General features: G+C 38.4%; 3 protein-coding genes across 6 annotated transcripts; all 3 read left to right on the forward strand.

Moving 5' to 3' along the window:
- The first annotated feature begins 1,155 nt into the window (after nucleotides 1–1,155).
- LOC145549661 (peroxidasin-like) lies at nucleotides 1,156–7,029 on the forward strand. The gene is made up of 6 exons (XM_081602093.1): nucleotides 1,156–1,993; nucleotides 2,482–2,778; nucleotides 5,802–6,083; nucleotides 6,216–6,320; nucleotides 6,396–6,424; nucleotides 6,749–7,029. The coding sequence occupies exons 1-6, from the start codon at nucleotides 1,948–1,950 to the stop codon at nucleotides 6,821–6,823; spliced, it is 834 nt and encodes a 277-aa protein (XP_081458219.1). The 5' UTR covers nucleotides 1,156–1,947; the 3' UTR covers nucleotides 6,824–7,029.
- A 1,593-nt stretch (nucleotides 7,030–8,622) lies between these two features.
- Nucleotides 8,623–16,231, forward strand: LOC103457188 (peroxidasin-like). Of its 3 annotated transcripts, none has more exons than XM_008397153.3 (9): nucleotides 8,623–8,728; nucleotides 8,995–9,079; nucleotides 9,671–9,870; nucleotides 10,642–10,911; nucleotides 11,875–12,180; nucleotides 13,226–13,510; nucleotides 13,589–13,693; nucleotides 13,769–13,797; nucleotides 15,572–16,231. In XM_008397153.3, exons 1-9 carry the CDS (start codon nucleotides 8,683–8,685, stop codon nucleotides 15,599–15,601), a joined length of 1,356 nt encoding a protein of 451 aa, XP_008395375.3. In that variant the 5' UTR covers nucleotides 8,623–8,682; the 3' UTR covers nucleotides 15,602–16,231. The 3 variants fall into 3 exon arrangements, with proteins under 3 accessions (XP_008395375.3, XP_081458465.1, XP_081458466.1); XM_081602339.1 differs by lacking the exon at nucleotides 15,572–16,231 and adding an exon at nucleotides 14,122–15,349; XM_081602340.1 differs by lacking the exons at nucleotides 8,623–8,728; nucleotides 8,995–9,079; nucleotides 15,572–16,231 and adding exons at nucleotides 9,161–9,593; nucleotides 14,122–15,349.
- A 93-nt stretch (nucleotides 16,232–16,324) lies between these two features.
- On the forward strand, nucleotides 16,325–19,286 carry LOC145549702 (uncharacterized). Of its 2 annotated transcripts, XM_081602347.1 has the most exons (6): nucleotides 16,325–17,532; nucleotides 17,726–18,028; nucleotides 18,253–18,537; nucleotides 18,730–18,831; nucleotides 18,901–18,929; nucleotides 18,996–19,282. In XM_081602347.1, exons 1-6 carry the CDS (start codon nucleotides 17,487–17,489, stop codon nucleotides 19,071–19,073), a joined length of 843 nt encoding a protein of 280 aa, XP_081458473.1. In that variant the 5' UTR covers nucleotides 16,325–17,486; the 3' UTR covers nucleotides 19,074–19,282. The 2 variants fall into 2 exon arrangements, with proteins under 2 accessions (XP_081458473.1, XP_081458472.1); XM_081602346.1 differs by having other exon boundaries at nucleotides 18,730–18,929; nucleotides 18,996–19,286.
- The last annotated feature ends 2,250 nt before the right edge of the window (nucleotides 19,287–21,536 follow it).

A 21,536-nucleotide genomic window follows, 5' to 3' on the forward strand; every position in this document is an offset into this window, starting at 1 on the left:
TTTTGGCACTTCCGGTTTCTAATAGTATCAAGTTTTCATTTTGCTGCCCCCTGGTGGTAAAACTAAAATATATCAGTTACACGTCGTCAGTCAATCAATCGCTTCATATTCATGTTAAATAAGTAGATATTTATAAACTTGTAACTGTAATTCTATATTAAGAGTAACAGTTTTATTCCTCCTGTATTTTTTCATTGTTCGGAGGTTTAAACTGAGGCAGTGTGGTGAAGCTGCCTGCACTCTGATGTCCTGCAGTTTTGAACGCATCATTTGAACGGAAACACCTTTCTAATTATACTACAGTAAAACATGTCAGACTTTACTATTGTGTAGTTTTATCTTTCTAGTAACATGATTTATCACTCAAAACAGAAATGAAAGGATCGTTAATGTGTAGAAAAATAAAAACATAATAATGCCAGTTTATTGTTGTTCCACCTGCCAGGTGTTTTCCTCATGATCTGAATACATATCCTCTAGTTGTTTTCACAGCACTTATACTCTGAAATATATTTAAAATGTCACAAATTTTCTTATAAGAAAGCAACTGATGAAAAGTGTCATCAATTTGCACTTTAAATCTGTTAATCTACTCTTTTTAGAAAATGTTCCCCTCTTTAACTTGTAGAAAAACATTGTAGCACTGCTGCTTTAGATCCTTTAAAAGATTTAGAGCGTTTCTTCCTGAACCTTAAATACATGCAAAGAAAATAAAGTCACTTATTGTATAAATGGACGTTAACTGAAGTGAACTCTGGGGATTTGGTTTGTTGGTTTGTTTTGTCAGCTGTGTTATTGTGTCAGAACTCTGAAAAGATCCAGATAAGATAAATTTACTGACTCAGGTCTTTCACAGTGACCTGAGTTTTGCTTCCTAATGTTGGTGGTTCAGGGAAACCGGTGTGGTTCTCTGGTTTATTCACCACATCAACCCTTTTACGCCTAAGTTTCAAATGTCTGCCTATATATTTCTTCCTTATTTTAATTGTAAGTAGTTCTTTAAATGTCCTGTGAGATGATATATTTACCCATGTAGCCATAACAACCTAAACTTTCAATATCCAGCAAGTTATTTTTGCAATTTACGTCTATTAAACGAGAGACCCCCGGATTAATTACACTCTCTGCAGCTGCGGCTGTGAAATTACCGTAATAACTCGATATTGGCTGGAAAGTGCAACGTCTCCCCTTTCAGAAACCGTTGAATTTTTTTCAGATAGCGCTACGTGTGGCGGAATTACGGTACTGCAAATTTGGCCGTGCGGTCGGCGACACGTTAAAGGACATCTGTGTGTGAAAGTTATTTATTTACTCACTACACATATTTACTATGTTGCTGTAAGACAATTTAAATGTGTATTTTATTCTCCAGAATATTTTTGGTTGTATTGAAATGTGTTTTTATCTGGTTCATCTGGTTCCTCATTTCGCTGATGTCGCAAAACCAACAGCAGGTTTGGGTTTAAAGTTAAACAAATTCATATCAGGAAGACTTCAGATCTGTAGGAACAAAAAGTAGTTATTTTACATTCTGTAGCACTTTTCTGTGGCAGCCGTCATGCACTGAATAAAAACTAAATGCATCAGGACAATAACAAGAACATCTGATTTCTGAGCATCAAAAATATCAAACTGAGGTCACATGAAAAAAATGATGAGTCATTGTTTTTCAGGCACCAGATAATTTCATAGCATCTTAATAATCTGCCTGGACGTCTGCGTGTCCATTTCTCATTATATCTCTGATCAGATTCCCTTTGCTCTGTGATCTGAGTTCATCTGAAAAGATTCAGTGAATCATTATTTTCTACCAACAGGTAAACATTTTGAATGCTGTTGTTTGTTTTGATCTTTTCCACAGAAACTCGACCACAATGAGGAAATGTATGCACTTCTACTTTTATGTGGCTTTAAAAGAGAGGCTTGTGTGAGGAAGTCAGACTAACGATGTCTTTCCTTGGAACTCTGTTCATCTTTGTGCTCCAGTTTGAAGGTAAATGTTTTATTATTATTCATATTATTTTAAGTGATTATTGTAGTTTATGGCAATAGTTTGAAATGCATTGGAGTTTAAAAACAAGTTCTTGTGTTTAATGGTAAAAGTCACTGCTGTCAAAGAGCGAAAACATAAAAACCAAAACAGAAGCTGCTTTCAACTGTACTGCAATAATTCTGGACTTTGCAAAGACGAAAGGAGAATTTCTAACATGAAAACATGAAAACATGCAGGATCAACAACAAACATGCACTGCAGTGTTATAGTAAAATTAGTATTTTTTAAAAAATAAACACTTTCAAAAAGTCAGAGGAAAACAAATGACCTCTACTTGCTATGCTATGCTGAGTGATTCTCTTAAAAACAGCTATTTGAGAGCTGAGGCAGCAACACTTCCCATCTGCTCCCATTTAATATTTTGGATTGTTAAGCATCTGCAAATATTAGTCTGAATAGTCCTTTAAAACTTTTTAATTTTTTTACAGAAAGTGTCTGTTCCACATCTAGAGTGCAGAGCTACCGTCCACTTGGGGAAGACATAGTTTTGTTGTGTCGACTTCCTCAGTCTGACCCACATTTTGGGGTTAAATGGCGTCACGGTGGAGAAACTCTGGTGTCGAACGGGACGGTGACGGACGCTTCGTCTCGAGGTGGAAGGCTGAGCGTGAACATTAACGGATCTCTGATCATCAAGAAAGTTACGGCTTCAGATGCTGGTATCTACACATGTCAGTTTCCAAACTCCATCAACGTTTTGGACAATGCGCTGTGTCTTTTGTCCAGTGAGTATTTGATCGCCTGCACTTCACTCATTCTGTTTAAATCTGTTTTATGATGCTGAGTCTCATAATCAAGCAACACTCCTGTAAATCCATTTCATATGAACTCACTCCGCCATTTTATCCCATCATATTCTGAACCATCAATAAAAACATCCATCCATTTTCTTGCACCATTGTCCCTCAGTGGGGTCAGGAGGTGCTGGTTCCTCTCCAGCTAGCGTACCGGGCGAGAGGCGGGGTCACCTGGACAGGTCACCTGGACAGGTCGCCAGTCTGTCGCAGGGCAACACAGAGACACACAACCATGCACACACACACTCACACCTAGGGGCAATTTGGAGAGACCAATTAACCTGACAGTCATGTTTTTGGACTGTGGGAGGAAACTGGAGTACCTGGAGAAAACCCACCATGCACAGGGAGAACATGGAGACTCCATGCAGAAAGACCAGGGCTGGGAATTGAACCCAGAACCTTCTTGCTGCAAGGCAACAGCTCTACCAACTGTGCCACTGTGCAGCCCCAATGAAAACATATAAAAGCCAATAAGTGTCCATTTATCTCCATTAAGTAATTGGGGGACATTTTATTGTCAAGTGACGATAGAAGATATAATGAAGATTAACAAGAATAAGTTTGATTCTTGAGCGATCTGCCACCCAAAGATCATCTTTAAATGTTTGTCTGTGATAATTAGGTCACCAGTTTGTACCAACAGGACAGATATGAAGGGAAAACCTGAGTGACGTTGGCCGCTCACCTTCTTCAAGTCTGGAAATGGGTGTCGGTCACCTTGACTACATTTATGCAGCAAAATATTTTGTTTGCGCTGCTTTGGCTTTGAAGATATTAATAAAAGGTTAAAGGTCAAAAGATCAACCAGTCTTCCCACTTTATGAAATCAAACATTGTGCTACATTTGTGCAGCAAAACCTTTCTTTTATATCGGTATTTTTTGTTTAAGGGCATTGGGAAATGTTTCCTGAGGTCATGAAAGGTCAACCAGTTCTCCCACCTTCTTCATGTTACACAAAGTTGGTGTCGGTCAACTTGACTATATTTATGCAGCACATTTTTGTTGTTTGTGTTGATCTGGCTTTGAAGATATTATGACTTTTAAATGAAAGTTTAAAGGTCAACCGGCGCCCCTACTTTTACAAAATCAAATACATTTGATGTCGGTGAATTAGACTAAATTTACGCTGGTTTTGTGCAGCTATTATTTCAAAGATATTAATAAAAATGTTCTCCAGGGGTCATCAGAGGTCAACTCCTCCTCACCCCCACTCGCATTTGAAAATAAATAAATTTGGTGTCAGTAAAGGCTCCGTCATGCTTCACCTGATGGGACGCTTGTATTTGCTCACCTTTCACCCTCAGTGCAGAACCTGAGGAACCTCCTGCTTCAGGAAGCAGCAGCCAGGTTCCCCACACTGCTGTTTTATCCTCCGCTTTGCTTTAACCACGTGGTCATGGAGAGGCGGCTCAGTTTATGCAGACAGCCTCATTTATGCACTGCAATGTTTCAACAACAAAGCTTGTGTACAAACAAGAGGTCTCACTCTGTCTCAAACTGCAGTTTTGGGTCTGGTGACTCAAAGCAGTAAGAGTATCCAGAAATTAAGCTCAAAAGTGGAGATACTTCATAGAATAAGTAGTCAAGTGACAATAAAAGGTAAAACTACTTGCAAAACTACGGGGAAGACTGAGTTGAACAAAACTCTGAACAATACCAGAGAGCATTTAGATTTTTTTTCATATACCATATTTTACGGACTATAAGCCGCTACTTTTTTCCTAAGCTTTGAACCATGCAGCTTAAAACCCGGTGCAGCTTATATGTGGATTTTTCTTCAACCACCAGGGGGCTCTTTAGCAGGAAGTGAATCATTGGAAGTCAAAATTGGAAATAAAAGAAGAAAGCGCCCATTAAAACTGAATTAGGTTTTAATAGGGAATTTAAATTTGAGAATTTTGTTGATCAGTTAAATAGCATTGGGGGGGAAAAAGAAGATTTTTCAGTTTTTAAAAAAAATAATACTGGAATCATTTCGAGAATTTGAGGTATAGATATTAGGATGCAGTAGATGGCAGTAGTGCAACAATAATGGATGCAAGCTGCCGTTGAAATCTAGAGAAGAAGAAGGAGGCGTTACAGTTATCGTTCGGAAACTACCGTAATCATCCATCCATTTTCTTGCACCCTTTTGCCCTCAGTGGGGTCAGGAGGTGCTGGTGCCCATCTCCAGCCAACGTTTCGGGCGAGAGGTGGGGTACACCCTGGACAGGTCACCAGTCTGTCGCAGGGCAACACAGAGACACACAACCATGCGCACACACACTCATACCTAGGGGCAATTTGGAGAGGCCAATTAACCTGACAGTCATGTTTTTGGACTGTGGGAGGAAACCGGAGTACCTGGAGAAAACCCACCATGCACAGGGAGAACATGCAAACTCCATGCAGAGAGACCCCGGGCCGGGAATCGAACCCAGAACCTTCTTGCTGCAAGGCAACAGCTCTACCAACTGCACCACTGTGCAGCCCCTGCCGTAATCAGTTCAGTTAAATCTAAACTTGGCGACTTTTTCTTTTTCATCCGTAATAAATGTGATATTCAGTTGACCTGTTATGACTCAAATATTTAGTGTCCGTCCCCCTCTGCTGCATCACTGTGGAAAACCTGGAGCGGCAGAGATAATCTGCGGTTTATAGTCCGGAAAATACGGTATTTATTTCATAAATAGTGTTATTTATTTCCTGGATTTTTTCAGTGAATAACCCAGAGAGGGTTATTTGATTGTGCTTTTTGGAAAACAATATATTTTTACATGTAGGCTCTCCTGCAATCGTCTCACTTTTTCTGTTACAAACTGACTCCGGCCCCCCCACCAGAGAAGGGAAAAGTTATGTGGCCCTCACAGGAAAAGGTTTGGGGGCCCCTGATATAACGGAATAAATGTAACTAGTTACTTTCCAGCTATTTGAAGAATCTTAAAATGTTTCTCTCTCCTTGTTTCAGTCTCTCCATCTCCACCAGATTCCGAGTGTAAAAAGAACAAAATCATGGATTTGAATTGCTCTCTGATTTGCGACGCCTTCTCATGTCGAGAGGGCAGCTTTGTCTGGCTGAATGAAACTGGAAATGTGTTGCAAGAAAAGAAAGATGGTCAGAACTTGGACTCAGGCTGCAGTTCAGTTCTCGCTGTGAACCGTCTGATGGGAAACTACAGGAGGTCCAGCTGTCGGTTTGTTCAGAAAGGCCAGGTCCAGACGGAGGTTCACTACACGCCTGTCTTCTCAGGTAAATGATGTTCATTGTTCTTCATTTGTAAGCAATGCTGCTTATGTTGATATTTAAAATGTGTAAACATTGGATTAGTTTAAATTCGTGTCAAAAACCCAGATGAAGCAACGTTTAAAGCATGTTGTTCAGATTCCACAGACTGGCCCGTTCTGAGCTCCGTCCTGCTGATTCTGCGCGTCGCAGGACTGATCCTGATGATCTGTGTTGTTGTTGTTGTTTACATCAGAACCAGAGGTGAAAAACTTTACAGACTCATAACAACATGCATCAGAAAATATGCTAATCAAAATGATATCTGCCCTCTTCCAGGAAGCAAGAAGCCACCGAAGGACATCAATGTGAGTAAAAAGACTTTTGACTTGATCTTTTTTTGCATGGAATACAAATAATTTCCTAATAAATACAAATAATTTCTTAATAAAATCAACAACTGGTTCAGTGGTCGGTACCACTTACTGTGTATATTTGGGTCAAACATTTCTAGACTTCTTTGAACCAATAATAATAATAATAATAATAATAATAATAATAATAATAATAATAATACCCTGGGAATAAATTCAAGGTCAGGTTCTTAAAATGTGGCTTTTGTTCAGTTAAAATCCCAGAACATTATTTCTGTTTTTATTCAGTGAGATTTCTTTCTTTTCCTTTTATCTCAGGTTCATTTTGTCTGCAGAGACGGTTCACTGAGCTATGAAAATATTGGAGTCTGTTCTTCTGCTGTCAGTCACTGAACTTCATCACAACAAGCTTCACATATCAGCTTTGACTATTTTAAGTTTTTAATGTTGTGTTACTATTTAAATGTTGCAAAGCTAATAAATCATAGGAGGATCAGGTGAAGACAAAGAGGCAGAAGTCCTGAGTAAAAATGTTTGTTTTCAGTCTAAATGTTGTGTAGAAACTGCAGGACAGGAAGAATAAAGTGAATGTTGATCTACATTAGCAGTAAAGAAACTCTGAAAACGTTTCTGTGTACTGAAGCTTGTGCATAAAAGTGAAATGTTGCTTTTTTATTTTTATTATCATGTCATTGTGTTTTTTCCTTCTTTTGTTTTTACATTTTTTAACACTTCTTTGTTTAATATGATGCTTTTTAATGTCTCCTATCTCTTTTGTTTTGTTTTCATGTAAAAAAAACAAGTTTAATTTACCGTGTGCATGGATGAAACTATGTAAATAAACTTCCATTATCTTTAAGTTATGCATAACACTGCTTATTAATGGTTTACAAATATTTCACAGCTTAATTATGTGTTTATTGTTCGTTACTTTTAATGAACTCTTAGTAAAAAGTCTTAAAGTGGCACCAAAAAAAGATTTTTTATGTTTTTTTTTACTAATTATTCTTATAATACTGACTTTCCTCTGCATCGCATGCATCAAACTCGAGGCCCGTGGGCCACAAATGGCCCGCCAGAACATTTCATGTGGCCCTCCGAACTGCAGAAAAAGAATCTTTAAGTTAACATTTTTTATATATTATTTTATCAGTCAAATGAACAGTTTTATCTGTATTGTGTAAAATTAGATAAAGGTGAAAATATGTTAAATATTTAATTTCAATGAGTTCTGATTGAATGCAATTAACGGCTATTTGTTAATATTTTAACAGCCTTTTAATAGTTTTATAAACATCCTTCCTTCAAACACATCCTGGATTTTGATATGACCCAAAATGAAAGTGAGTTTGACAACCAGCTCTACATCAAGTTATCAGAAAACATCTAAAAATAATCAGATTAATTCTCCGTCTTTACAGGAAGGAAATAGACACAAACTCAAACTTCTAAACATGATTTAAATGCAAATATAGTTTGTTTTAAGTTGAGTTTTAAAAAAATAAACCAGCTGATAAATTGAAGCTACTTTTGAGGAAATATAAAGCACTCCTGTTGTTTGTTTTCAGTCAAAAATGTATTTTCTATAATTCATATTTTGATTATTTGCTGGACGAGAGAAAATCTATCTGGAAACTAAAAAGTTTTTTTTTCTAGCACTGGACAGAAACCATCTGTGGTGGACTTGATGTTAAACAATCTGGATTAAAGCTGAATATACTTGACTTTTTTTAAATATTGAAACATTGATCAGTGATTAGTGTCAGAGTTCTGAGTACGTGACAGGAAACAGGAAGCTGATTTTAGTCTGTTTTCCTTTAAGCTGGATCCTCTTTAGTTTCACTGAAACTGATGTTGCTTAACCCCAAAAGCAGAGAGTGAAATATTTTTACTGCACATATTCTGCACAATGTAATCCTGCTCCATATGTTTTTGGACTTTTAAGATGGATTATTGTACAGTTAGTTGGTTTATTGGCTATAATATGTGAAAGTACTTTGGAAAACAGTAAAAAAACAAATCTTGGTGCCAAATGAAGCGTTCCTCTGAAAGGAATGGGGAAAAAGACATAAAGGAGGAAAAAAAGTAATTTGTTTGTGGTTCAGCCAAAAATCCGTATGTCAGTCAAATAAATACAGATGAAGATGAGTTGTGGGGGTTGGCTGAACTCATCAGAAAGTCGGTCACAAGCAGGAAATAAGAGAAACGTGTTCCGATCACAGAGACGCTGCGGAGCGATCAGCAGCTGTAAGATGGCAGCTCTGGGATTTATTTTCCTCTTTGTTCTTCAGTTTGAAGGTAAACATATTTTACCTCATGTTTGATTATAATTTTAGATGTCTTTATTCAATTTAAACAAAATTTGTGGAAGGTTATCAAGTTCAACAATCTGTTTATTTGAAGGAAGCTAATCACACTGGTTCTGGTGAACTTTTTTTTTTATGAAGAAACGAGCAAAAGATCTTCATTTTCAATAATGTTGATTTCTTAGCTATATTCTCTCCTGTCTCTACAAATGTTGTCAAACTTTTTTAAAGTGCATCTTGTGTTTATTTTTGTTGCAGCGAGCATCAGTGCTAAAGGGTTCGGGCATGTCTTCTGTGGAAGTGGGGAAGATGTGGCTTTGCCGTGTTTTTCTTCTCGCTCTGGGTGCGTTCACACTGCAGCCGGAAGTGACTCAATTCCGATTTTTTTTTTGCCGGTGTCGTTCTCACTGCCAGTAAATATGTGTTCTGCAGTGTAAACGGGCAAACGACCTGAAAGTGTCCCGCATGCGCAGTAGAGGGCGCTATAGCGTCATCGTTCTCAGTGTTCTGCCAACCGCCATGAGAAGAAGAAGAAGAAGAAGAGCTCAGTGTTTGCGGAAGTAAACATGGAGGCTAACGGTGGAGCTTAGCTTATATATTTGAAGTTGTTATCCGGCCGGAGCAGCAAATTAACAACTTAATCCTCATATAATCCGTCATGGTTGTTGTTTTTCTTCCTTTCTGCGCGTTTCAGGAGCAGAATAGTGAGATTTGTTGAGAATCAGTTACGTTCAGTTCGGATGAATGCGACCTGAACGTTATGGTCGCATTAGAATCGGATACGTATCGGATATGGGTCACATTCTAATAGAATCCGACCTGAGCTGTTCACACTGCCATGAAAAGATCAGATACAGGTCACATTACGTCAAAAAGATCTGAATTGGGTCACTTCAGGCTGCAGTGTGAACGCTCCCTCTGATCCACCTTTCAGGGTTAACTGGCGGTTCGGTGCAGACACCCTGGTGGAGGACGGGTCACTGGTGGAGGCCTCGTCCCGAGCTGGAAGGCTGAGCGTGAACCCTGAAGGATCTCTGATCATTAAGAGAGTCAGGCCTTCAGATGCTGGAAACTACCGGTGTTTCTTTAAGAACACCATTAGCGTTTTAGATGAGCTGCTGAGTGTTTTGTCCAGTAAGTATTCAACCATCTAAACCTCAGTCGTTCTGCTTCTGAGCTTTTAGAGCAGATCTTTATCTCCTGTTTCATGCTGCAGATTCCCAGTCGGGTCAAACTCTTATGGTCATCATGCCTCCATTAGATACACACACCACCAGTTTGTCCTGTCCCATTCTGAAGCATTAATATCAGTCTATAAAAAGATAACGTACAGAAAACACAGTTTCCACTGTCTGTTCTGGAAAATGTTGCCTCATTTCTGACGTCTCAGTTCAGATATTTCTGGAGTTTAGTTTGGCTGCCTTAAAACTTACACAGCTTAACTTTGTGACTTTACCTGGTTTTTTTGTGTGTTTTTTATTTTTTGAGAACAAATCAAAACAAAATCTTTTTTGAGGCAGGCATCTTCTTAAACCTCCAGTCAGTCTTGGCAGATTGCCGTTTGTACTGAGCCCAGTTCTGGTTCTGCTGGGCGTTTCTTCCTGTTAGAGGAGAGTTTTCCTCTCCACTGTCGCTGCATGCATGGTCAGTGTGACGGCTGCTTCACTTTCATTTCCTCCTCCTGGTTGCATTATGCAGATTCGTTTTGTTCCTCTTCTTATCTTGGGTCAGGCAGGAGTTTTATTCTGTGGAGTGAAATGAATAATGAGTTTTACTTCTGATGAGACTCAAAGCTCAGATTCAGGATCCTTTTGTCATTATGCAGACAGTTTTACATCACAAACATTAAAACAGAAGCTCAGCAGGGAAATAAGACCAAAGTTTGTTTTCCTCTCCTCGTTTCAGTCTCTCCATCTCCACCAGATGAGTGTAAAAAGGATCAAACCGTGGATTTAAGATGCTCTCTAAGCTCCAACGACCCCTCACCTCCAGAGGGCAGAATTGTCTGGCTGAATGAAACTGGAAATGTCCTGCAGACAAACCGAGTCGGGCAGAAGAGAGACGTTTCAGTCCTCACCGTGAAATGTCCGCTGGGAAACTACAGAAGATTCACCTGCCAGTTTGTTCAGGAAAACGAGGTCAAAGCAGAGGTTCACTACGCCTCAGTCTTCTCAGGTTAATGACGCATATTCATCATTTTCCATGTATAAATTACACAGCTGGAAACCATCAACCAAAGCTTTAATTAGCAAAATGAGTGAAGTTTGGATTTATTTAGATTTTATGTCACAAACGTCTGAAAATGGGACAGAAAACAGGATGTTCGATTTTCAGCGTTGATTTATTAATTTATTCATTAAATAAATTATCAACATTTCAAAAGACTTAAAGTTTGACCGAAGCATAATTTTTTTATTTATGCCTGTGCTACTCATCAATTTAAACTAAACCGCCTCTCCATAAATATACTAAAAAAAGTTTTTGAAGTTATTTAAACTCATAGTCCTTTTTTATAATATTTTTTGTAATATATATATATTTTGGAAATCCATAATGATCTGCACTCATAAGTCACATTTGCATCATTCCATTATTTAGTTGACGGCGGACATTTTGAGCGTTTTTTTTTTAGCTTGTTTTGTAAACTTTCAATCATATTTTCATCCATTTAATGTAAAAAATATTAATACCTCAGCAGGTAGGAAGCTTATTTTTATTCTAAACATTATTTGCAATATTTTAAAAATCAACATTTCATTGTAGCAGGTTTAAAAAGCAGTGGATTTGTATGATAGTAACCATGGTAACCAGCCTTATTGATGACATGTGTCACTCGTTTTTGTAAAAGAACTATATTAATTATAATATACTTCCTCACAGTAGCATGTGTAGAGAAGTTTAACTGAACAGTAAACTATGTGTGAAGCCTTATAATTTTATATGTTTCTAGACTTATACATTATTTTTGTCTTTGCAATCTTATCCTTTCGATATGTTGTCTCCATTTTAATATAGTTTATAATCTTACCACAGAAGAAGACTGCAGTTTTATAAATAATATTTATATGAAGCAAACTCTGTCCTGTCTCTACAAATATTAGGATGTGGATAATCATGTTTCTTTCTTTTTTTTTGCAGACAACGTCGGTTTTAAAGTAGATGATGTTTCCTTTCGTGGACGTGGGGAAGACGTAGTTCTGTCTTGTCCGCTCTTTCAGTCCGACCCGCATGTCGGGGTTAACTGGAGCCGCGGCAGAAATCCTCCGTCTCTGGTGGAGAACGGGACAGTGATGACGGAGGCGTCGTCTCCGTCTGGACGGCTGAGTGTCAACAGGGACGGGTCTGTTGTCCTCAGAAAGGTCACGACCTCTGACGCTGGCTACTACAGATGTTGGTTCCAGAACCCCGTTGATGTTATGAATACTGTGCTGTGTGTTTTATCCAGTGAGTATTTTTAACTTGAGTTTTTCTGCCTCTTAATTGTCAGAACTTAGCAGCAAAATATTCTTATTTACAGCCAAGATGAACATTATCTATATACATTTTTACAGAAAGTTCTGTTTAGCAGAACGACGCTCACCAGAGCGTCACTCTGAAGGTTTGAAGAGTGCAACAAAATAAGGTCAATCAGTGAAGCCAAGCAAATACATCATCCATCCATTTTCTTGCACCCTTGTCCCTCAGTGGGGTCAGGAGGAGCTGCTGCCTCTCCAGCTAGCGTACCGGGCGAGAGGCGGGGTCACCTGGACAGGTCACCAGTCTGTTGCAGGGCAACACAGAGACACACAACCATGCACACACACACTCACACCTAGGGACAATTTAGACAGACCAATTAACCTGACAGTCATGTTTTTGGACTGTGGGAGGAAACCGGAGTACCTGGAGAAAACCCACCATGCACAGGGAGAACATGGAGACTCCATGCAGAAAGACCGGGAATCGAACCCAGAACCTTCTTGCTGCAAGGCAACAGCTCTACCAACTGCTCCACTGTGCAGCAAATACATCAATCAATGTATTTATAAGCATTTAGATGTTTTGCTTTAGAAAAACTTTACCTAAATGCCAAAATAAAAAAAAACTGTTATGAATATGTTTAATACAACCCATAGATCCATCTTAATCTTAATACGGCCACATTTAATACCGTGTTACCGTATCCGTATGCTCTGGATCAATACGTTTCAGTATAGATCCAGAGGAGGAGCTTTAATTTTTACTTCTTTTAACACTCTGAGACGTTTTGGCAGTTTAATAATATGATTATTAGAATTTAGTTTCTACTGCAGTAAAAAAGAAAAATAAGCAACTCTAAGATTTTTTTTAAGTTTTAAACATTGTTTTAATGTGAAAAGTCAAACCAGTCCTTTTCCTTTTAGTCTCAACACTAAAACTTATGAGCCATTTGTCATTGAAGAGTAACAAAATCACAAGCGTTGAGCAGAAATTCAGCAGGAAAATGTTTGTTTTTCTGTCCTCGTTTCAGTCTCTCCATCTCCACCAGACGCTGAGTGTAAAAATGATCAAATCGTGGATTTAAGCTGCTCTCTGATGTGCACCGACCTCCTCTCATGCCCAGAGGGCAGCATCGTCTGGCTGAATGAAACCGGACATGTGCTGCAGGAGGAAAAGGTCGGCTTGGAGGGAGACGCAGGCTGCAGTTCAGTCCTCACTGTGAACCGTCTGATGGGAAACTACAGGAGGTACAGCTGTCGGTTTGACCGGCGAGACCAGGTCAAGACGGAGGTCCACTACTCGCCTGTCTTCTCAGGTAAATATTAGAAGACATCATTTATTTAAATTCGTGTCAAAAACCCAGATGAAGCAACGTTTAAAACATGTTGTTCAGATTCCACAGACTGGCCCGTTCTGAGCTCCGTCCTGCTGATTCTGCGCGTCGCAGGACTGATCCTGATGATCTGTGTTGTTGTTGTTGTTTACATCAGAACCAGAGGTGAAAAACTTTACAGACTCATAACAACATGCATCAGAAAATATGCTAATCAAAATGATATTTCCCCTCTTGCAGGAAGCAAGAAGCCGCTGAAGGACATCAATGTGAGTTAAATAACTAAATACTTTTGATCAGGCCGGCCCAAAACTCCAGGGGACAATAAGCAAAATGTGGTTTTGAGGCGCTAACAATGTGGACTGGCTGCAATCAGCAGTCCGATCATTAGATTATTCACACACCTGATATAAACTTATTGGATCTCTGGCTGTTTACATTATATACATGTGTAATTTACGATACATTTATTGGCCAACTGATTTATCGACCAGTTCATTTCTGGGCGCCGATTTCCTTAATTTTGGGGGGATTATGATCGGCTGATATTTACACATGAAGCCCATCTGATCCCCTGATCTTATCTTCCTCAGCAAAGGTTTATAAATCAGCCTCTGTCCTCTTCTGCTCTGCAGTGAGAGGTTTGACTGACCCACTAACCAGGTCAGGTCTGCATGTTTACAGTTAACAATGCGGTGAACCACACTGTTGCAACTCAGTGACTTTCTTGCTACATTTAGCGACATTTCAGACAAATAAATTTTATATCAGCCAAAATCAAAATGGGCAGGTCAGGCTTTTTAAATATCGGTAACCAGGGATCGGACAGAAAACTGCAATCGGTGCAGCCTTACACACATATTCATGACATTCTATGATTAAATAAATTTTTCTTAAGCATAACTCCAATAGCTAAAAATTAAATTTATACCAGGTGAGTCTTTCTCCCCTGAGAATGTGGACCGGTACCGGTACTGGACTGATTCTGAGCCTTCAAATGATATTAACAGAAGTTTCACATAACCTAGAAAAATAATGTTTAGCCACAAAATGATTATTATACTCAACAGCAAACAACATATCCCCAATTACAGCATAGAGCAGCTCATCCATGTAGCAGCTATGTAGCCTGACGTAAAAACCTTTTGCTAGATAATGTCAATTATCTAGTTGACATTATTGTTTTAATAATTTTGTTTTAATTATTGTTATCAAACTTGGGATTTTGAAGCCAAAACTACCTCAGAAATATACAGAGCCACCGTGAGAATAAACTCATTTAGAGTTTAAACTCAGTTTCACACAAACACGCTAGCATAAATGTTTGGCTGTTGAACTTGAACTGGACCGTTCCAGGTCGCTATCAAGCTAATTTTCTATTAGCAACTTTACTAATCTTTACATTACATTGCCAAGGCACATTAAAACAAACCTTTATCTTGGCTTTTTTCTATTCTTCCTCTTTCTTTTCTCCCTCCCTGAAGGATAAGTCCTTTTTTGAGACATTGTTTTGCTAACTTAACTTCTGAACGGAGCTTTGGACGTTTGGATGCTCATTGCAGCTCATGATACCGGCGAAGCGTGCGGTACCTACCGCGGCCACCAGGGGGCCCCCAAGAGCAATTATTGTTTTTTCTTTCTTTTTATCAATAAAATAATAATTTCTACATTCATTATCAAATATATATTATTGTAAAAACAAAACACTGCAGAGTGAAATTGTGTGTTTTTGATATTATAATGACATAGAAATTATTACTAATAAATAAATAAATCAGCTCCACTGAGGGGGGCCCCTTGGAGGCCCCTTGGCGGCCCTAAGCGGATGCTTAAGATTTATTCCTCTGAGGTTTTTAGTTTTGTAAAAGTGTTTTATCACAGTAAAAATACAGTTACTTTGTGTATTTGGGTCAAACATTTCCAGACTTTATTGAACCAAAAATACTTTCTTGTGTCTGGAAATAAATTAAAATGAACGTTTGTTCAGGTAAAATCCCAGAATATTATTTCTGTTTTCATTTAATGAGATTTCTTTTATCTCAGGTTCGCTTTGCTGCAGAGGCGACTCTCTGAAAATATTGGAGTCTGTTCTTCTCCTGTCAGTCGCTGAACTTCGTCACATCAGGCTTTTCATATGAGCTTCAACTATTTTACGTTTTTAATGCTGCATTACTTTTTAAATGTCACAAAGCTAATGTATCTAGGTTTTTGTTTGTTGTTGTTTTGGACAGAATAAAGTAGCTGAGGCAGATGAACCAACCTATAATCTCTCAGGTCAGGAAACCTGTTAAAACTGATTGTATGAATGTATAACTGATATATTCCTGTTACTGGCTGTGAAGACGTCCTGTATTAAATCCAGATTATTAGCATTTAGCTTATAGAGGAGCTGCTTTGTATTGAATCTTTAATATTAATCAATTCACTTTTGTTTCTGTTCAGTTGGAGAAAGTTGTGGCACATCCACACATTTATCCATTCAGTGCTTGCATGGGTTCAAAGGTCACCTGGTGACATTATGTAGAGCTGTGCATCGATTGCTAATCTTATTTCCTGCTCTATCTTGAGCTATTGGGAGCATAGAGATATAAAATAAGAGGGGTCCTAGGATTGGACCTTGGGGTTCTCCAGATGTGACGTCTGTCTGCTTTGATGAGAAACAACCTGTTGAAACACAAAAATAAAAACTCCTTTAATGTGGAAGATGGACTGGTTTGTTTAGAGCAGAGCTGAAAGTAGCAAACGGGGGAAAGAACGACTTTAGCTTTAATTAAACCAGTGACATACAGGAAATGACGGAACCGGCTCTCTTAAAGAAACAACAAAAACCCAAAAGGCATCGTCTAGTTATGTGATAATTCAGCTCCCAATGTAAAAACAAAACTAAAACATCTAAAAAGAATAATGAGACTCTTTCTTCTTTGACACAGTTTATATAACTTTCTGTGTCTTGTTGCCATTTTTTCTAGAGAAAGGTCAAAAGGTTGATGAGTAATTTCAAAATAAATTTTCCACCGAGTCATTTTGCTCCATTTTGTTGAAGGAGATCTATATTTACATGCAACTATTCCACTATTGTATCCAACTACTCTGACTGTGAGACAGCAGAGCTCATTTCTAAAACATTGTGTTGGATTTATATTAAATAAATCGTGTGTTTTAGTAAACATACGCACAAAAGCTGAAAATACGGCAAATAAAAACTCAAAATTTCCAACCAAATCCAGATTTTATACACCAAAAGACAATTTTCCCTTTATAAATCCCAGCTGAACCTCAGTTTGCTACAATTCAACCATAAATGCTAAATGGTTTATAAACACTGAGAAAAAAAAACAAGTGATCCAACTTAAAAACATGGAGTTGTTTCAAGTAATTAAGTTTATCCAAGCAGATATATTACATTTATTAAGTTGCCATGTTAAACAAATAAGTTTGACTAAATTAATCTGATTACATGTGACAAATTAGCTTAATTTCTTTAAAGATGGAGCTGTTTTCTGTTTTCAGTGACCATTATCTCTCCATGTTGATCATCAGTGCAGATTAATGAGTCGCTTTACACAATTTTTACACTTTTACTGTTATTCTGATTCAAAATAGTCTGAGAAATCGGATGATAAACTGGATGCTGGCTGCAGGACGTTACAACACATTGGACTTCCTCTTTCTATGGAAGATTCAACAAATTTACATTTTCAGACTTTCTGCTACGCGGGGGATGAAAAGCAAAATAACGTCTTTTGATGGTTGTTCACGTTTAATGTCTATTAACATAAATTTGTTCTGTAAAAAAATTGGTACATATCCTGTTTAACATGGTATGGAAACCAAATGACGCCATGCGTGGTGGGTGTTGCTTTGTTCATAATAATAACTGAAAGAAGGAAGTTACATCGTCTTCACTTGGAGGCTGAGAGAGTTGAACAACGTCCTGCAGCCGCCGGACTGACAGGAAATGGCCAAACTGGAGATATTTCTGCTCTTTGTGCTGCAGCTGGAAGGTAAATATTTCACTTACATGTTGATTAATAACCTTAGGAAACATTTTCAAAACCATATCAGTTATATTATAAAATTAAAGTGATATAAAATGGATGTGTTGTGTGGAATTAAAGTACAAAAATATGAATCAAACTCCACTGTTTTCAGCTGATGTGAGCATAAAACTTCAGATTTTGTCTTTTTCTGTTAAAGGTATCAGTGGAGATCAACCTCATTTCTATCACACTGTTGGAGATGATGTTGTGTTGCCTTGTGTTGGTCCATCTTCTCCATCGTGCCTCAGTGTTATATGGTTTTATAACAACGTTATTGGCAGCTCGACTGAGGTCAAAGTCAGAGATGGAAACATTAACCAGAAGTCAGTTAATGCAGCCAGGCTGAGTTTGGACACTGACTGCTCTCTGGTCATAAAGAGCATCATTCCTGAGGATGCTGGACGTTATGCCTGCCGGAGAGGAAACACAGACAGCCTAATGCATCTGAATATTTTATCCAGTAAGTGTTTAGTTACATTTTTTTTTAATATAAAATACACCGAGTGTGTGTGGAGAGGCAGGCATCCTGGGATGGCCTGCAGGATGAAGAACCTTCTCAATCTGGGTTTTTTTGTACTTTTTAAAATCACCATAATACTTTTAACAGAATAATCACGAAGTAAAAGTGATTAAAAAATATCTACTGATATATGACATATATTCCGCCATCTTGTTTCATTTCAGTCTCTCCATCTCCACCAGCTGGTGATGCAGCAAAGGATGGAAATATAAATCTACAATGTTCTCTGTGGAGGTTTTTAAGCACCAGTTGTTCAGATAACAGACTCGTCTGGATAAATGACACAGGAAGTGAACTAGTTGGTGAAGATGTCTCCAACCAGAGGACCAGTGCACAGATCCAGTGTGTTTCCTCTCTGACTGTGAAGCCTCTGAATAACAGATACACCTGCCAGTTTTTTGAGGGAAGCAGAAAGAAGATAGAAGCTCACTACACACCTTTATCTACAGGTAAGGAACTTTGTTTGTGTCTTTAAGTATTGAAGGAATCCAGCTGCATCTGCCGGTTTTACCTTAGCAGATGTCATGTACGTCTTTAGTGTTTTTAAGTTGACTTGATCTGCAGAAGTTCAGCTGCTTCCTCCTCTGAGATAAACCAGATGAAAACGATCCAATCAGGTTGCTGCTCCGTCTCCTCCTCAGGCCCCCCCGCCTCGTCTCCTCTGAGCTTCATCATGTTGACTCTGAAGATCACAGGACTGATCCTGATGGTTGGAATCACTGTTGGTATCATCAGAACCAGAGGTGAGGAAACTCGGCTACAATGGAGACAATTTACACACTTTAATCACTTTATTCTGTTTTTCACTGCAGGAAGAAAAAAGCCTCAGAAAGACATTAAAGTAAGAGAAACAATCATGAAAAATACATTCATAGACCTTTTATATGTAACAGTTTTATCCTCTCAGGTTCGTTTTGCTGCTGATGACGACACAGTGGATTATGAAAATGATGGAGAACGTTCTGCTGCCGCCGCACTGCACTGAGCTTCATCACACCAGTTACAGTTTATATAAAAATGCTTTATTTTGATGTTTCATCTATATGTATGAGTGTCTTTTTGTTTTTACTTGTTTACAGATTAAATTGGCTAAGGAATAGCTAACAGATAAATATAATATCTAAAATAAAGACCTATTTTCAATGAAACTTCAAATTCAACTGTTGATACTACAAACTAATCAGGGATACTACGGTGCTTTAATAAAGCATTATCTAAGTTTTTTCTAAAAACTTTGATTCTTCTTGTGCAGTTATTTTTACAGGCTGACTCGCTGTTAAATGTCATTTTTAGTCATAAACTCATAAAATAAAACGTAATAATTGCATTTAAAGCGCACACGGGTCTCGTACACGCCAGATTAAGGAAGGATTGATGGTGGATGCTATTTTTATGCCTCCGAGCCACACAGAAGCACAGAAAATAACTTGCTCATCTACGTGAAATTCGATCTACGAACAGATGCATCATGGGTAATGTAGTGCTAAACGAACAGAAGGACTTTTAACAGAAACCATCATTAAAGAACTGTTGCTGTTTACTCAGGTTGTTTCTCTGAGGTTGCAATTTGTTTTACCTGACATTTTTTTTTTACCTAAGACATTTAACTGACAGAAAAAAGCTAAAACTGAGGAAATGACATATAAGTGAGTGTCAGTAGTGCTGAGGAAGAGGCCCACTGCTGCTTTAATTAAACCAGTGACATAAAGGAAGTGACTAAACTCACCTTTCTTAGAAGAGCAACAGACGTAATTCAGCCTCCAAGATAAAAGAAAAACAATGTTTATTGATATAAATACAATTGGGAAGAATTATGCTATCGTTATTCTTTGACAAAAAGTTTGTGTTTTTCCTCTATTTCCTTGTTCATGCTGCAATGCATTCTGGGTAAATAACGTCTAACGGTCCAACCTTCACTTGCTCCATCCAGCCAAAACAGTAATGAGTAACATCTTTATTCCTTTTTCATTTGAACCGGAGCTCGTTGAAATCTATCAGAATGATGAAGATGAGGAGGACCAAACGAGGAAGAGGACAGAGTTGGCCAAGAAGCTGCTGCCACTTCTGCTGCTGCCATCAGGTTCATAAATGAAACAATGAATGACACTTATCTCTGGTCCGACTGTGTGATCCGGTAAGTAGTTCTACATCTGTGTCTGGTCCGGTTACAGCTGTTTAGGTTCCAGTCTTAAGGACGTAAACGGGCCGGCGGTGGTGCCGCTGGTACCACTACCGCAGAGCTCTGGTAGCATTTAAAAGAGCCCTGCCTGTCTGATCTGTAGCTCTGTATTGGATCCGGTGTCGGTCCAATCTGTGGTTTTATATTCAGTACCAGCAGCAATAGCTATTAGCTCCGTTAGCATTTAGAAGAACTTCCAGCGCTGTGGGTCTGATGCTTCTCCCAATGTTTTTTTTTTTTTTTGTTGCGCTCTAGCTGGTGGCAGCAGGGTTTGTGGATAAAAACTCTTGGCACGGCATTTGTTTTTAACTTGTGAAGGTAGCGATTACCAGTTTGAGTCTCCATCAGTTTTGCTCGTACAAATGACTCAAAATTTTCTGGGGAAAAATGTTGAGAGCACATATTTAGTTCCGTCAGAAGTTGTGTCCAACTCTGGCTCTCTCGCACTGCGCTCTTCCTTTTTTTGTGTGGGAAGCATCCAGATTCAGTTAACTCAGGTAAAGTTAGGCTTCCTGTGTTTACTCTGTAGATTCCAGTACAGAATGGACCAAAAGGTTTCATCAGCCTATCAGGTGAAAAAATGTCGACCTCCACGGGTGAGAACTATAACAAAAGATATACATTTTTTGAAGTAATGATGAGTTTTGGCTTATCACAAACAGAATTTTTTTAGTTAATAGGAAAATTACAACATAGTTTAATTTTAACAAAAAAATTGGAAACATGTTTCTCTAACCTCGGATCCTACAAGTTTATTCATAATCTGTTTGATGCACCAGGAAGCCAGTTCTGTTTGTCTGTTCACAGATGCAGAACCATTTCAAAATAAAAGTTGGCTAGAAAAGTCTGAATCATCTTCTATAAACCTCTAATGCTCAGTTTTTTCTCCTTAATGTATTATTATTATTGTAAACAAGTAAAAGATTAAATTTTAGCCATTGCAGTTCAAGTTCAATTTTAGGAACGCAACAATCATGATGCAATGATAGCAGACAAGTGGAGGAGTAATATTCATATTTTAACTTCAGTCACTAAATTAATATTTCCACTCATCCACTGCTCAGGTTTGCACGACTGATCAGTTATGAGTTCATGGTGACTCACAGTCTCAGACGCTGGGTGAGCAACAGACTGCCTGGTGAGGGGGAGGCTGTCGCTGAAATAACTGAGAAAACTTAAATATATTCATTAGCACTCAGACATTTTGCTGCAGATGAATAATTTGTCCGTAAAAGTTCAGGGAGTACGCCACCTCTCGTCCAATGGCTG

The sequence above is a fragment of the Poecilia reticulata genome, chromosome 21 (assembly GCF_904066995.2).
Source record: "Poecilia reticulata chromosome 21, P_reticulata-male-v2, whole genome shotgun sequence".
NCBI lineage: Eukaryota > Metazoa > Chordata > Actinopteri > Cyprinodontiformes > Poeciliidae > Poecilia > Poecilia reticulata.